This window comes from Caretta caretta, chromosome 7 (assembly GCF_965140235.1).
Source record: "Caretta caretta isolate rCarCar2 chromosome 7, rCarCar1.hap1, whole genome shotgun sequence".
NCBI classification, from domain to species: domain Eukaryota; kingdom Metazoa; phylum Chordata; order Testudines; family Cheloniidae; genus Caretta; species Caretta caretta.
The window spans coordinates 74209467-74225997 of NC_134212.1; the positions used below are offsets into that span (position 1 = coordinate 74209467).

At 39.7% G+C, this 16531-nt stretch overlaps 1 protein-coding gene across 9 annotated transcripts in view; it reads left to right on the plus strand.

The window, feature by feature from the left end:
• GRID1 (glutamate ionotropic receptor delta type subunit 1) overlaps positions 1-16531 on the plus strand; it is an 828929-nt gene that overhangs the window by 333656 nt on the left and 478742 nt on the right. For all 9 annotated transcript variants that reach the window (XM_048856782.2, XM_048856783.2, XM_048856778.2 and 6 more), the window contains one exon: positions 13634-13918. In XM_048856782.2, the coding sequence (XP_048712739.2) occupies positions 13634-13918 (285 nt within the window). The remainder of the gene's footprint in view (positions 1-13633; positions 13919-16531) is intronic.

The following is a 16531-nucleotide window of genomic DNA, read 5'->3' on the forward strand; positions in this document are numbered from 1 at the left end:
AACAGGGGATAGACTGGAGAATAGCACCGTCACTAGGAAAAGGCAGGTCTATGTGATTGGGGACTCTTTACTAAGAAGAATAGATAGGCCTGTAACCAGAGCTGATCCAGAAAATAGGAGGGTGTGCTGTCTTCCAGGTGCTAAGATACGGGATGTAGACCTGAGGTTGAAAAGGATTCTAAAGGGAGCGGGAAAGAATCCCCTAATTATCCTTCATGTGGGAACAAATGATACGGCTAGATTCTCGCTGGAAAGTATTAAGGGAGACTATGCTAGGCTGGGGAGGACGCTTAAGGAAATTGAGGCTCAGGTGATCTTTAGTGGGATTCTGCCTGTTCCTAGAGAAGGGCAACAAAGGTGTGACAAGATTATGACTATCAATAGATGGCTTAGGCAGTGGTGCTATAAGGAGGGCTTTGGGATGTATGGTCATTGGGAGGCATTCATGGATAGAGGACAGTTCTCTCGGGATGGACTTCATCTGAGTAGGGAAGGAAATAGACTTCTAGGATGGAGGCTGGCACAACTGATTAAGAGAGCTTTAAACTAGGAATTTGGGGGAGATGGTTGGGAGATGTCCAGGTAATCTCCACGCCAGAATTTAGCATAGAGTGGAAAGAAAATGAAGTAAGAGTGGATACAGCTGTAGGTAGGAGGAAGGGCAGTGTAGATACAAGTCTAATAGGTTATACTGGTAGTAAAATAACCGTGCCTAATAGGGTACAGAATGTGAGTGAGGCCAAACAGCAAAAATTAAGATGTTTGTACACTAATGCAAGGAGCCTAGGTAATAAAATGGAGGAACTAGAGTTACTGGTGCAGGAAGTGAAACCAGATATTATAGGTATAACAGAGACCTGGTGGAATAGTAGTCATGACTGGGCTACAGGTATTGAAGGATATGTGCTGTTTAGGAAAGACCGAAATAAAGGTAAAGGTGGTGGAGTAGCACTGTATATCAATGATGAGATAGAATGTAAAGAAATAAGAAGCGATGAAATGGATATGACTGAGTCTGTCTGGGCAACAATTAAATTGGGGAAGAAAACTATTAGAGCCTCCCCTGGGATAGTGCTTGGGGTGTGCTATAGACCACCGGGATCTAATTTGGATATAGATAGAGCCCTTTTTAATGTTTTTAATAAAGTAAATACTAATGGAAACTGTGTGATCATGGGAGACTTTAACTTCCCAGATATAGACTGGAGGACGAGTGCTAGTAATAATAATAGGGCTCAGATTTTCCTAGATGCGATAGCTGATGGATTCCTTCAGCAAGTAGTTGCTGAACCGACTAGAGGGGATGCCATTTTAGATTTGGTCTTGGTGAGTAATGAGGACCTCATAGAGGAAATGGTTGTAGGGGATAATCTTGGCTCAAGTGATCATGAGCTAATTCAGTTCAAACTGAATGGAAGGATTAACAAAAATAAATCTGCAACTAGGGTTTTTGATTTCAAAAGGGCTGACTTTCAAAAATTAAGGAAATTAGTTAGGGAAGTGGATTGGACTGAAGAATTTATGGGTTTAAAGGTAGAGGAGGCCTGGGATTATTTTAAATTAAAGCTGCAGAAGCTATCGGAAGCCTGCATCCCAAGAAAAGGGAAAAAATTCATAGGCAGGAGTTGTAGACCAAGCTGGATGAGCAAGCATCTTAGAGAGGTAATTAAGAAAAAGCAGAAAGCATATAGGGAGTGGAAGAAGGGAGGGATCAGTAAGGAAAGCTACCTTATTGAGGTCAGAATATGTAGGGATAAAGTGAGACAGGCTAAAAGTCAAGTAGAGTTGGACCTTGCAAAGGGAATTAAAACCAATAGTAAAAGGTTCTATAGTCATATAAATAGGAAGAAAACAAAGAAAGAAGAAGTGGGACCGCTAAAAACTGAGGATGGAGTGGAGGTCAAGGATAATCTAGGCATGGCCCAATATCTAAACAAATACTTTGCCTCAGTCTTTAATAAGACTAAAGAGGATCTTAGGGATAATGGTAGCATGATAAATGGGAATGAGGATATGGAGGTAGACATCACCATATCTGAGGTAGAAGCGAAACTCAAACAGCTTAATGGGACTAAATCGGGGGGCCCAGATAATCTTCATCCAAGAATATTAAAAGAATTGGCACAAGAAATTGCAAGCCCATTAGCAAGAATTTTTAATGAATCTGTAAACTCAGGGGTTGTACCGTATGATTGGAGAATTGCTAACATAGTTCCTATTTTTAAGAAAGGGAAAAAAAGTGATCCAAGTAATTATAGGCCTGTTAGTTTGACATCTGTAGTATGCAAGGTCTTGGAAAAAATTTTGAAGGAGAAGGTAGTTAAGGACATTGAAGTCAATGGTAAATGGGACAAAATACAACATGGTTTTACAAAAGGTAGATCGTGCCAAACCAACCTGATCTCCTTCTTTGAGAGAGTAACAGATTTTTTAGATAAAGGAAACGCAGTGGATCTAATTTACTTAGATTTTAGTAAGGCGTTTGATACTGTGCCACATGGGGAATTATTAGTTAAATTGGATAAGATGAGCATCAATAGGAAAATTGAAAGGTGGATAGGGAATTGGTTAAAGGGGAGACTACAACGGGTCCTACTGAAAGGTGAACTGTCAAGTTGGAGGGAGGTTACCAGTGGAGTTCCTCAAGGATCAGTTTTGGGACCAATCTTATTTAATCTTTTTATTACTGACCTGGGCACAAAAAGTGGGAGTGTGCTGATAAAGTTTGCAGATGATACAAAGCTGGGAGGTATTGCTAATTTAGAGAAGGACAGGGATACCCTACAGGAGGATCTGGATGACCTTGTAAACTGGAGTAATAGGAATAGGATGAAATTTAATAGTGAGAAGTGTAAGGTCATGCATTTAGGGATTAATAACAAGAATTTTAGTTATAAGCTAGGGACACATCAACTAGAAGTAACGGAGGAGGAAAAGGACCTTGGAGTATTGGTTGATCATAGGATGACTATGAGCTGCCAATATGATATGGCTGTGAAAAAAGCTAACGTCATCTTGGGATGCATCAGGAGAGGTATTTCCAGTAGGGATAAGGAGGTTTTAGTACCGTTATATAAGGCACTGGTGAGACCTCACCTGGAATACTGTGTGCAGTTCTGGTCTCCCATGTTTAAGAAGGATGAATTCAAACTGGAACAGGTACAGAGAAGGGCTACTGGGATGATCCGAGGAATGGAAAAATTGTCTTATGAAAGGAGACTCAGGGAGCTTGGCTTGTTTAGCCTAACTAAAAGAAGGTTGAGGGGAGATATGATTGCTCTCTATAAATATATCAGAGGGATAAATACCAGAGAGGGAGAGGAATTATTTAAACTCAGTACCAATGTGGACACAAGAACAAATGGATATAAACTGGCCACTAGGAAATTTAGATTAGAAATTAGACGAAGGTTTCTAACCATCAGAGGAGTGAAGTTTTGGAATAGCCTTCCGAGGGAAGTAGTGGGGGCAAAAGATCTATCTTGCTTTAAGATTAAACTCGATAAGTTTATGGAGGAGATGGTATGATGGGATAACATGGTTTTGGTAATTAAATGTTCATGGTAAATAGGCCCAATGGCCTGTGATGGGTTTTTAGATGGGGTAAGATCCAAGTTACCCGGGAAAGAATTTTCTGTAGTATCTGGCTGATGAATCTTGCCCATATGCTCAGGGTTTAGCTGATCGCCATATTTGGGGTCGGGAAGGAATTTTCCTCCAGGGCAGATTGGAAGGCCCTGGAGGTTTTTCGCCTTCCTCTGTAGCATGGGGCACGGGTCACTTGCTGGAGGATTCTCTGCTCCTTGAGGTCTTCAAACTACAATTTGAGGACTTCAATAGCACAGATATAGGTGTGAGGTCTTTTTTAGGAGCGGTGGGTGAAATTCTGTGGCCTGCATTGTGCAGGAGGTCAGACTAGATGATCATAATGGTCCCTTCTGGCCTAAATATCTATGAATCTATGAATCTATGAATCAATGAAATATTTCATATTAATTTTCTTAATGGAAAATTAAAACAATTCAGCAAAACCAGTATTTTCACATTGGAAAATTTCAATTTTGTAGAAACTGCATTTTCTGTCAAAATCATTCTGATAAAAAAATTCTTGACCAGCTCTAGTAATTATGTTTAAGAGTTCAAGCTTTCCCCATGATGGTGCTATGGAAGTGCACGGTATTTTATCCAGTGCTCTGATACCTTCTTAGTATTCTGGCATTTCAGAAATAATTGTCAATAATATAGTGTTAATGAACTAATTAATCTATTTCTCCTGGATGCATATTATCAATACCCTCTGATTTGTATGTCTTTACATTTTTCCAAGTATTCCCTTACTAACATGTTAATATCTGTTTTCACAAGGTTTTCACTTCCTAATAATCTAAACTGTTTCTTAAAGTTGGATTTTAAAAGCAATTCAGTTTCTAGCCATTTCTGAACCATCATTAATTTAATCCCCTTCCTTACTTTTAATGGGCCTCTTTTAGCTCCTTTAATATATTTATAAAAGGTGTCCTTTTCCCCTTTGACCCCTTTTGTTAAGAATTAATTTATTTTGTTTTTGCTACATTTATCTTTTTCCTGCAAGACTTAATTAACTGTTTTGAATGAATTCTTTGGTTGCTTCCCGCTTTTCTCAATCCAGATATAAGAGGATTTTCTTTTAACCACACTGTAATTGCTTTTCTCAGAGGAATTGTAGACTGTACCTTTTTTTAAGATGCTGTGATGGGGTGCTCACTCCACACCAGCCCTGAAAAAGTTAAGGTGGTACAAACAGGGCCACCTAATTTTGTGGGCTGCAGCAGGGGGAGAGTCTGGCTTGATTTGAAAATGACTAATGCCTGATAAAGATCCACTGGGAGAGAAGATGGCTAAGATATAAAGCCAGGAAGTTGGTAGCAGAAAGGGGCTGCAGAATGGAAGCTGGTAGTCATTTTCTGGACTTAGAGAGGGAAAAGGAGGAAACCCAGGGAGAAAGAGAATCCCTGGGATCTTGGCCCTGAGAGAAGAATTTATCCAGAAGGGTGGAGAACAGAGTCTGTTGGAGGTGGAGTAGGGAGCAGTGAGGTTTGAGGTTGCGCAGACTTCAGTTTCTGGTTGTAGGATCCATGGGCTGGAACCCAGAGTAGCAGGTGGGCCTAGGTTCCCCTACAAGTCAATGGGATGGAGCATAGGGTTGTTGGAGACACCAACCAGACAGCTGGGCTGGAGGGACTTTGATACCCTAAAATGGGATGTTTGACCAGATGAGAGCTGATCACCCAGATACAGCAATGAGGAGGTGCCCCAGTGTGAGTGAACCCTCTTGGAGATGCCCTACCCACTTTTTAGTTTTAGATTTTAATAGTGCCACCCATTACGCCTTAGTGACGAGATGTCTTAATTTCTAAAGTTTGGTTGACCTGAAGTCCATTTGCCTTATGTTGCTGTTTTCTGGGAACCCATCCCTTATTAAGGCAAATTCAGGTAATTTGCCTTCTCTCATACGAAGTGTGCCTTTGTTGGTAAGACATAGAGACAGGGTATCTTCTCTGGGTGGATTCCCTACTTTATGCATCATTATGTTGTCTAATGGATACTGTAATTAAGGAAATTGCTTGACCATGTGTATGAGGATGTATTTCTTATTCAAAAGGTGTCGGTGTGGTTTTAAATTCCCTATGAGTATGGTGTCCTGTAATACCATTCTAACACTAAGTAGTAGTGAAAGAATGTTTAATTTTTGCTCTCCTTTAGATCTAGTAGTCTATAATAGATACCCACTGTTTCAGTTTGTTTCCTTCAGTTTAGCACTACGCAAAGAATTACACCATCATACTTTGTTTTGATCTGTTGCTTGGTGGCATATTATTTTTTTCATGTTACATTACTCTCCATATTTATCCCTTTCTAACATTACAATCAAGCAGTCCTGCACGCGTTTCTTAAACATTGACGTCATTGGCAAAAAGAAATATGAATATCTCCAAGGATGTGTCTCTTGGAAGATATTAAGCATTCAGCGTTCTGATAATTTGTGCATATACTTGACTAGGTTCAGTGTAAATCAAACAATGTTATATATACAATCAACATGATGCGTACTGATCATTTAGTTCTTTACTGCTCTTAATTACTCCTCCAAAGAAAACTTTCCATCACACAAACGTGTTCAAAACCATATCTGATTAGACTGAGAATTTGAATAGAGCTGGGCAAAATTTTTCCACTGAGCCCTTTTTTTTAAGTGAAAAATGGATTTGATGACAAACATTTCATGAATTCATGTCAATTTCACCTAATTGTTTCAGCTGAAAACAAAACTTAAGAATTAAAAAAACTCAACATGTTTGTTTTGACATTTTCAAAATGAAACATTCAGATATTCCAACTTGAAAAGACTTTTTATTTTAATTAAAGGACATGAACAGCATAAAGGGAGCACAAAATCAAAAGAAAGCATTCTGTTTTGGATCAGCCAATATCTTGTTTGACTTTACTTTAATTTCAACTTGTTGATTTGCCAAACTTTTTTAAAAAAATTAATTTTGGGTGATCTGAAGCAATTTTTTCCCCAGAATTGCTAATGAACCCAAACTATCTGTTTACACAGTTCTAGTTTTGAATGGCTGATGATACATTAGTAGCAGAACAGCTGATTTCAAAGTTTAAATTTCTTTTGTAAGTTTTAAGTTTATAAGCCTGCCTTTCATAGTTTGAAAAAGTGTAAATATTAGTGCTGGTTGGAATTAGTTCTGTCTGGCTCAGTTGGTAATACGAATACAGTGTAAATTACACCTTTGCTTCAGAAGTTTGCATATTCAAGTCTTCAGCCAAGACTTGCAGTGCTTGATGCTTTGATACATTGTGGCTGGCTGTTAAATGTCAGAGTTGCCTTTTGCTGACCAGTAGGCGCAATTCCAAATTCACATATATCCGTTTAACACCAGTATAATTCCATTGACTTCAGTGACATTCTTTGATTTATGCTGAATCAAGTCAAGTATATGCACGTTCCAATTTCAAGTGTTTTCTCCAGTTGAAAATAAAAGTTCCTGTCACTTTACAAAAAGTGAATTAAATAGCTCTATTTTCCTCTGTATTCATTCTCTTTCTTAGTAAAACCAGATTCAAATATCCAAGTGTTTTTGTAAGATGCTGTTGAACATATAACTCAGCCTGTTGCATATGCCATGGTTATTAGGTAAGTTAGTAGGCTATTAGCTAGCTATCGACCTTGGACTGTATAAATCTGCAGGCATGGATAATGGCTCCTCGGAGCTAAGATCAAGTGTAGTCAATGAATTCAAGGGATTCAATCTATATAGATCCCCCCCCCCCCCCGATTTCACTGTATTCTTTGGAATATGGGCTTTCATTTAATAAACAAACCCAGAATTTCCTAGCCCTTCTGGTTTATGCAGATAAGCTTCATGGGGGGGAAGGATAGCTCAGTGGTTTGAGCATTGACCTGCTAAACCCAGGATTGTGAGTTCAATTCCTGAGGGGGCCATTTAGGGATCTGGGGCAAAAATTGGGGATTGGTCCTGCTTTGAGCAGGGGGTTGGACTAGATGACCTCCTGAGATCCCTTCCAACCATGATATTCTATGATAATTCTTTAGCCTGAGTAACTGAAACAATTGCACCAAAGCAAGTCTGAACTCCCACCCCTCCACAGGCTGATCTCAATGGGCTGCTAGATTTGAAGCCTTATTCCAAACACTTTAAATGCAACTTTGTTAATCATTTCTTTGCAGAGTGTTGCGCTAGAAGTATTGGGTATATGAAGTCTAGTGGATGCATGCACACTTGCCAGATTTGAAAGAACTTCCTTAGCAACGTGGCAGCGAGTTCTCAACATTCGAGTAGACGAATATTATAAAATGCAATTATTTCTATAGCGTCTCTCTCATAAGCCATATTGCAGATAGCAGTAAAGGGAAAGATACGCACAAATTCAAGTGAAAAGGAAAGGTTTAACCTTAAAAAGGTTAAGGTGATTCAGTATCTCAGAAGAAATCAGAGAAAGAGTCCAGGATAGATTTGGCAACATAAATAGAAGTGAGATCCAACTACTTAAGAACATAGCAGAGGAGTAGAGAGGAGGTCAAAATTGGAGAGGCAGAGTGAATTATAGTACTTGGATATATTGTTCAGGCTGGCAATGTAGTGGGAGCTAGTTTATTGATAATTGTGGCAGCATGAGAGCAATTTTTCAGTCATATTGTGGAATGAATGGGAAACCAGTAGAAGAGAGACTGGAAGTTGGAGTTATGCCTCTGTTTTCTGGAGCAATATATTAGTCTGCCTCTAGTACATAAACTCCCTGAAGTTTAGAGAGTTAAGGATTTAGTTAGAGATGGGCCTGAACCAAACTCCAGAATCCAAACTTCCCTGAGCTTTGGGGAAAATTAGTTCCAAATTCAAACTTTACAGATTGTACTTGTCTTTAGAAATAAGATGGCAATTCAGGAAGGAATAGCAGTAGTGATTAAATTAATAGTAAATAGATGTTTGGGTCAAGATAAAGAATTATTCTTACCATATTCCATAAATAATCATGAGCCTCAGCATATCCACTGACAGGGAAATGTGGTAGGAAAATGTATGTGTAAGATAGAGAATGATTGCAAAATATCTGGACTTCCAAGCTAACGTATAGTCTGAATGGAGTGGAGTTGGAGACGTAGGTCAATGGAGTAGTGAAAAGTTGTGGTATATTGTAGCCAGGACCAAACAGTCAAAATAGACAGATTAAGAAGTGTTAGAGGCGACAGAAAGTGATGGTATACGAAGTAGAAGCTAGAAATGAAATGTCTTAGAGAAGATGGATGGAGAACATGGCCAAGGAGCCTTGAGTACTCAGTAATGGAGGAGGTGTTACAAAGATGAAAATCCTCCTTCAGAAGTAAAAAGGAGAGCTTATGAAAGCAGAATTCAAAAGAGATTGTGGGAGATGCTTCTTGCTCAAGGCATATGAAGACTATAGTTTTGAAAGCTTCATTAACATTAAGTAGGAGGATGACAGATCTGTGATCAGAGGCAATAAAAATTTCACTAGATCTATTTTATACATTATTGTCCTTTAGAAATGATGGCAATAGTGGGTTCATGTTGCCATCAGCTAATAAACTGCAGGAGTCCTGCTCAGTAGTTCGTGGGATGTGAGATCTTCTGTAAAACAGGGACCATCAGCGATGAAGGCAATACAGTTAGACTAATACATCTTACTGTTTGTTAATCAGTGAAACCCTGAGGGCAGGTCATTTAAATTATTCTGTCTTTCAGCTGTGGATCTCAAGACTTTAAAAGCATTACTTGATGAAATGTCACAATATCCCTGTGAGGTAGGCAGCTGCTATTGTAACAGTCTTAGATGAAGCAGTGAGAGGTACTGGAGTCTAATGGTTAGAGAAGAGGAATGAGGGTTAGGAGTCCTGGATTCTCTTCTCCCCAATACTAGTGAGTCATTGTGTGATCTTGAACAATTCCCTTAAAATCACATCATCTTGTTTTCCATTTTACAGACAAGCAAACTATTACCCTTTGTAAAGCATGTTGACATCTTCAAATGAAAAGCACCAATCATGTGCAAAGCATTTTTAGTATTTTATATATGGGTGAGGTACAGAGAGTTTGTGATTTACTCAAGGTCATATACTGAGGGAGCAACTGAATTCTGTGCAAACAAGGATCCATGAGTCCCAGTGTTCTAACCATTAGATAGCACTCCCTGCCAATATCAGAAAAAAATAGAATAGAAAATTAACAAATCTCTTCTCATACCACAGCAACAGCTGGAAGCAAAAGGGAGAGGGGGATCCTGACAAATGTCCCTAAAATTGCTTTCAGATTTTTTCTTATTCTTGGTCATTACTTTGCTTTAAACCACTTTTAAAGATGCCTCATGAATGAGAGAGATATTAAATAAAACTGGATTGGATTCTATGTTATACCTTCAGAGTTATTCACTGATGCATACAGATGGATGGCGATGCATTTGTTCTTAATGTACTAAATCCTAACAGAATTGTTAGCGTTGCAAAGTTGGTTGAACTCTTTGGACTCTACCATATTGTAATTTATACAGTAGAGGCTTTCTATTTAAAAAAATCAACTGCTTTATTTCATGTTTCAGAGTAGCATCCTTGTTAGTCTGTATTCGCAAAAAGAAAAGGAGTACGAAAGCTTATGCTCAAATAAATTTGTTAGTCTCTAAGGTGCCACAAGTACTCCTTTTCTTTTTGTTTCACATGTTACACAAACTTTGTAGTAAGAAGGACATGACTAATACAGTGTGAAATCACATTGTTTAGAGTTCTCCCCCATTTTTGTATTGTTCTCTCTGATTATACTATTTCAGACTCTAAATGTGGAATATAATGAAATTACAGATGTTTTAGAACTTGTGAAAGCTACTAGATTAACAGCCCTGTATACTGAATTCTTCTACTTAGCCAGTCAACATGTACGGTACAGCAGCAGGTCAAAATTCCCCAACCACACACTTGGCATAATCCATGTGCTCAGGGTATCCTGAGAGATCAGAGGGCCCTGTTTCAACAATCCACTGAATCACTGTACTCTTAGCTGCCAACAAGGGAGCAGTTAGCAGTTAATGCCAACTACTGTATGAGGTTATCTTTTGTTACATGGATATTTGCCCATTATTAGCAGCTATTCTGACCTTAAAGTCTGAGTCTGAGCTATACTGAGGAAGCCTTCTCATTTCACTTAGATCACCAAGCAACAGTGAAATGGTAAGAATTTCTTATTGCTTCTGACATAGGTCAAATTTTCCACAGTTGATTGCTTCTATAACTCATTACCTATCTCTGAGCCATGGTGTCTCCCACAATGCACACTGTTAGGAAAAGGTTTTGCTTTTCCTCTGGCTACTTTTACAAGTAGAATTGTAGATCCAGGCATGTTGTTCTCACCTTAGATGACGGCAAAGCTCACTGGTTGGTGATCCCTCCAGGAGTGTCTCAGCTGGGCTATTCTCTTTCCTCTATCCCTACTTCTTTCTTCCCCATTCCCTCCCGTACTATGACTAAGTAAATTACCTATGTGACATGTTCTGCTTTGTCTGGCAACTGGCCTGGGAAATCAAATCTGTTACCAACTGTAGGTCTCCTGTTTGGCAATGCAATGCTTCTCTGCTGCTGAATCAGGTCAGCTCCCCGGGGCAGGGCGGAACAACAATTTTATATAAGTAACACAGAGTAAATTTAGATAATGCAGATGACACATTTATTGTAAGGACCATCAAGGAAATGGTTTTAAAAGCACTTCACCTTTTCACTGTTTGATTAGTTTACTTGCTGAGCATTCCCCATACAGTGAAGTATGTACGTCCGATGTCAAAGTGAAATCACTGTGTTTTCTGTGCTTTTTTAAAAAGACCTTCTGTAGAATAGTTAACTGGTTGTGTTAAAAAAATGTATGGTATGTAATTACCAGTGACCTGTACAGATTCTCTGCTTCTGAGAACTGAGGGAGGCCAATTGGATGGATCTGGCACGTTTGGAGTTTTTTTCAATGGATCCCTAATTTCTTTTCCTTCACTTTCCAACTCTTCACACTTTCTGGTTCCATCCAAGACCAAAGTGGTCACACAGAAATAGCACAAGAGGCCTGTTTTTGTTGTATGATCAGAGCAGAAAATATATTGGAAACATACTGAGTATGTGTGGGCTTCAAAATGCAGAACTTTTTTTGGGAGGGGGACGGGCATGGGAGGATATGAGGGAGAGGAGGAGAGTGTCTTTATAATGGACTCTATTCTGGATTTAAACTCTAGAACTTCTTGTTCAAAATCCATATCTGATTTTTGTGGCTACTTTCCCCCTGTTTGAATAATGAATATTAGTAGCTGTGGTGTATGCAGTTGTTTGAGTGTTGTACTATTTGTACTGCACCTCTCCATTAGGGGCCTCCTTTCTGCAGAACGGGCATTGAATGAGGGGCCTCCGGATCTAAAAGCATGGGTCTACAGCTCAGACTCAAGAGCTGATAGCTGTAATTACCACATTTCCTCTGTGGATCAGGTGCAGTGTGGACACACCATTCATTGACCAATAGGTTACAAATTTCCTGTGGACAAAGGAAGCTCATCAGCACTTTAGATCCCGGATGACTCCCTATTTACGTGACCGGCACTATCTAATAGAGGAAGGTGATGGTGCAATGATTAGGGCACTAAGCAAGGATATGAGATGTGGCTCAGTTCCTTGCTCTGCCACAGGCTTCTTATGGGACAAATCACTTATTCCATGCCTCAGTTCCCTAGCCATCAAATGTGAAGAATGGTACTTCCTTGCCTCAAAGGACTGTTGTGAGGATAAATGCATTAAAGAGTGTGTGTTGCTCAGATACTACAGTAATGGGGGCTATATAATTACCTGAGACAGGTGCTGCGGACTGTATTAGGGACCTTCAGAGCTGAAAGCATGGCTCTTTATAGCCCTGATGCTTTAGCTGGGGTGTGTGTGGGAGGTATAACAGATTCTTCTGTAAACTGGACACTGGGTGGGGGTGGGATTGCATAACACGCAGACTGCTAGGTTACAGCGACACTGTGCTCTCTCATGGAAACTTTACTGTGATCCTTTCTTGTTCTTTCCCATAATCTAAAATAAAAGTAACTTAGACTGAAAGTACATGGTTGTTCTTTGTGTATGGAAAAATATAACAGATGTGTCAGTTGCACTTTTAAACAAAATAATAGCTTGCTAAATTGGAGATCCCAGGGCTAGGTTTTACAGCTAACACTGTATGTATTTAGAATTTGTGTGACACTCAGTTTTCAGTAGCAGATGGTTTCAGATTTGCTTTTAAATTGCAGCTGCTCTCCCAGATTTTTTAAAGACAACTTTACAGTGTTGTTAAATGCTTCGTCATTCATGCTTTTCCCTTCATTCTAAAACATACTTTGAGAGTTTTCTTGGTTAAAAAGATGCAGGTTTTTTTGTAAGTTTAAAAATCCTTCAGAACTTTGTATAAACCAAATGCTTGAGACTGAAATCTCTCTTTAGGGCCCCAACATTTTGATCTCTGCAATACACATCAGATGAAGGATGGTTTTGTGGCTAAGGCACTGGACTGGGACTCAGCAGTTCTGAGTTCACTTCCTGTCTCAGTCACAGACTTCCTGTATGACCTGAGGCAAGTTATTTAATCTTTGCCTCCATTTCACATCTAAAAAATGGAGACATTGTTTCTTCCCCCATCTTCCCCCCACCCCAACCCCTTGGTCTGTTTTCTCAACTTAGATTGTAATAGGGTGACCGGATCTCAAGTATGAAAAATCGGGACACTTTTTTGGGGGGCGGGGGCAGGTATAGTTGCGTATATAAGACAAAGCCCCTAATATCTGGACTGTCCCGGTAATATTGGGATGTCTGGTCACCCTAGATTGTGAGCTCTTTGGTGCAGGAACTGCTTCTGACTGTATATGTACAGTACCTAGCTCAATGGGGTTTTGCTCTCAGTTGGAGCAATGTGGCGTAACTGTAGTATAACTAATCAGAGCATGTCCGACTCTTCAGGGCAGAAATTGTATCTACCTCGTTGTCTGTAGTGCTTAGCTAGACCAAAGGAGTTTGAAGTTGCTCTAACCCTGTTTTCTCCTTTGTTTTCCTCAGCCTGTGACCTGATGACCCTGGGAATCTTAGCCTTAGTGACATCCACTGGTTGTGCCTCAGCCAATGCCCTGCAGTCCCTGACAGATGCCATGCACATTCCACACCTCTTTGTACAGCGCAACTCGGGAGGTTCCCCGCGCACTGCTTGCCACCTAAATCCTAGTCTTGAGGAGGAAGAATACACACTAGCAGCCAGACCGCCTGTCCGCCTCAATGACGTTATGCTGAAACTCGTCACCGAACTTCGATGGCAAAAATTCATAGTATTTTATGACAGCGATTACGGTGAGTGCAGTGCATCATTTGAGACACACCATGGAGTCTCTCTTGTGTTTAGCTGGAAAAGGTGGTGCAAACATACAGTTTTGGGAAACAGTTGTTTGAGCTTATTGCAGGTTATGAGGAAAATGTTTTGAATGTACCAATATAGATCTGTGGTTTTGAGTGAAAGAGTGCTGTGAAAACTAATTCTCAGACATGCAGCAAAGTCGCTTAGTAACACCCTATCAAGACAGCTGAAGTTTGAATCATCTTACAGGTTTTCAGTAAAATATTAATAAGCTGTTGACATTGATTGGCAATGTTCATATGGGTATGCAATGGAGTACAAGAAGAACTCTACACTAATCCTTTGTAATATGCTTCCTGTCAAAGCTGAGCACAGTTCTCTTTAAAAATTAATTTTCAAAATTTCTGGTACTAACTTCTCTATATGGTTCCCCTCACAATTCTCTGTTTGGAGCATGTATCACAGTGGTACATTTCATGACATTTATAGTAAAGGGTAGAGTTAGCATTTCCCCTGTGTTTGATATGAGTTATATATGTCAGCAAAATTTTATTCTGGGCTGAAACTTGGGAAACAGAAATCTTAGCTTGAGTGAATTAGGTATTCCAAAGTGGAAATAAATTAATCTACGTGTTGCTGAACTCTCACATTGCAAAGATAAAAATCTAAGTTTATTATTTTTGCATTCCAGTGATGAAACTATGGCTCTACTGATATTGTATTCACTGCCATCAGCTTGTGACCTGGTCTCTTGAATAGGGATCAGCAGACTTGTTCTGCCTGATTTCAATCCCCTGCAAGCATTTTTGTTTGAAGTTTGACTTGCACATTATTGGTTTTGTGCCTTAATATGGAGAGACTGTGGCAGGAGTGGGGAGGAGGGTTGGGAAATAAGAAGAGGGAAAGAGAGAAATATTGTAGTGGTAAACTATATTAGAGGTATATGGTATAGATGGAATAGTGTGTCCACTTACACCAGCAGAGCTTTCTTGTTCTATTCCTACTACACAGCACAAGCTTCCCTTTAGCTAGCTGGGGAAAACGCAGCTTTTTATTTAATTTAAAAGGAATCCTTCTTGGTAAAAATAAAAATGGGTTTAAATTTAGATTTATGTTTAAAAGGGTTTCTGACTCAGGCTAGTTTTGCAAATCCTGGGAACTGCCCCCAAAAACCATTTGTGAGGAAGGTTCACCTATTCCTAAAGAACCAGAATGTGGCCGCTGCTGTTGACTTTATTCAGAAACTCAATCTAGAGCTCCAAAACAGTATCAGTTCTGTAGAAATGTCTTAAGGGTGGATTCAATATGCAGATTTACATTAAACTTCTGAATTTAGATGATCTGTAGGGTAAAAAACCAAAGGCCCAATCATGCAGGCCTTACTTGACAAAACTGCTTTTGATTCCTTGTCCTATACACATATCTCTCTTGAAAGGGCTGAAATACAGTGTACTAGGTGAATGGTTTCTGTTCTCAGAATTAATATGCAGCAAAATATTTGGCTTGCAGAAGGTAACATTACGTTAATGTTATGCATCCGATGAAGTGAGCTGTAGCTCACGAAAGCTCATGCTCAAATAAATTTGTTAGTCGCTAAGGTGCCACAAGTACTCCTTTTTTTTTTTGCGAATACAGACTAACACGGCTGCTACTCTGAAACCTGTCATTACATTAATGTTTATTTCCATACCCTCAAAATATCTTGCAAGTGTCACTTTATGGTTAATCTCCCTTGTTGCCCGAATCTTAAAGGCAAAGTTTGTAACCTAGCAAATTTGCAAGGGATAGGGCTGCTTAGGTCAGGAATCTGCAGGGTGGACAGTCCCAAATCTTCAGGGTCCCTGGCCCCAACCACACCGCAGATAATCCTGAGCACATTGCCCCAGCAACCCTTTCTCCTGGTATCAAGACTGGTTATCGAGCCACACTACCACTGATTTCAGTACTACGGTTATGTTCCATTGGCTCTCTCTGCAAGGAATTAATATCTCAGTGCCTAACTGTGGTACCCTTACTGACATTGAATAGAATCTTGTTCTAGAAGTAAGGTACATGGTGTAAAATACTATTCCATATGATCAAGATTGTTATTATTTGGCCCTCAGTTGGGGAGGTAGTACTCATAGGAGAAGCACTACTGTTGGGTAGCAAATCATCACAGACTTCAAGCCTCTTTCCAAGGGGAGCATGTTTCATAATACATTATTCCCCTCTGTCCCTTCCGTTAGGTGCTCATTCCTCCTTTATGCCTGGAATCTCTGATACCCAGTACTCCATGCAGAAAGGCTAATATGGGTTCAGGGGAACCCTGCTTCTCCCCTCCACTTTATCCCCATTGTCCATTTGTGCAGGTGTTTGTTCCCTTCCAACCATGCGAAGAGTTGGGAGCATTTGGGTCAGTCATTAGAGGGGTAGCTGTGCTAGTCTGTATCCACAAAAACAATGAGGAGTCCGGTGGCACCTTAAAGACTAACAGATTTATTTGGGTATAAGCTTTCGTGGGTAAAAAACCCACTTCTTCAGATGCATGGAGTGCATCTACGTAGAAGAATAAATGGGCACAAATCAGACATCAGGAATGGTAACATAAAACAGCCAGTAGGAGAACA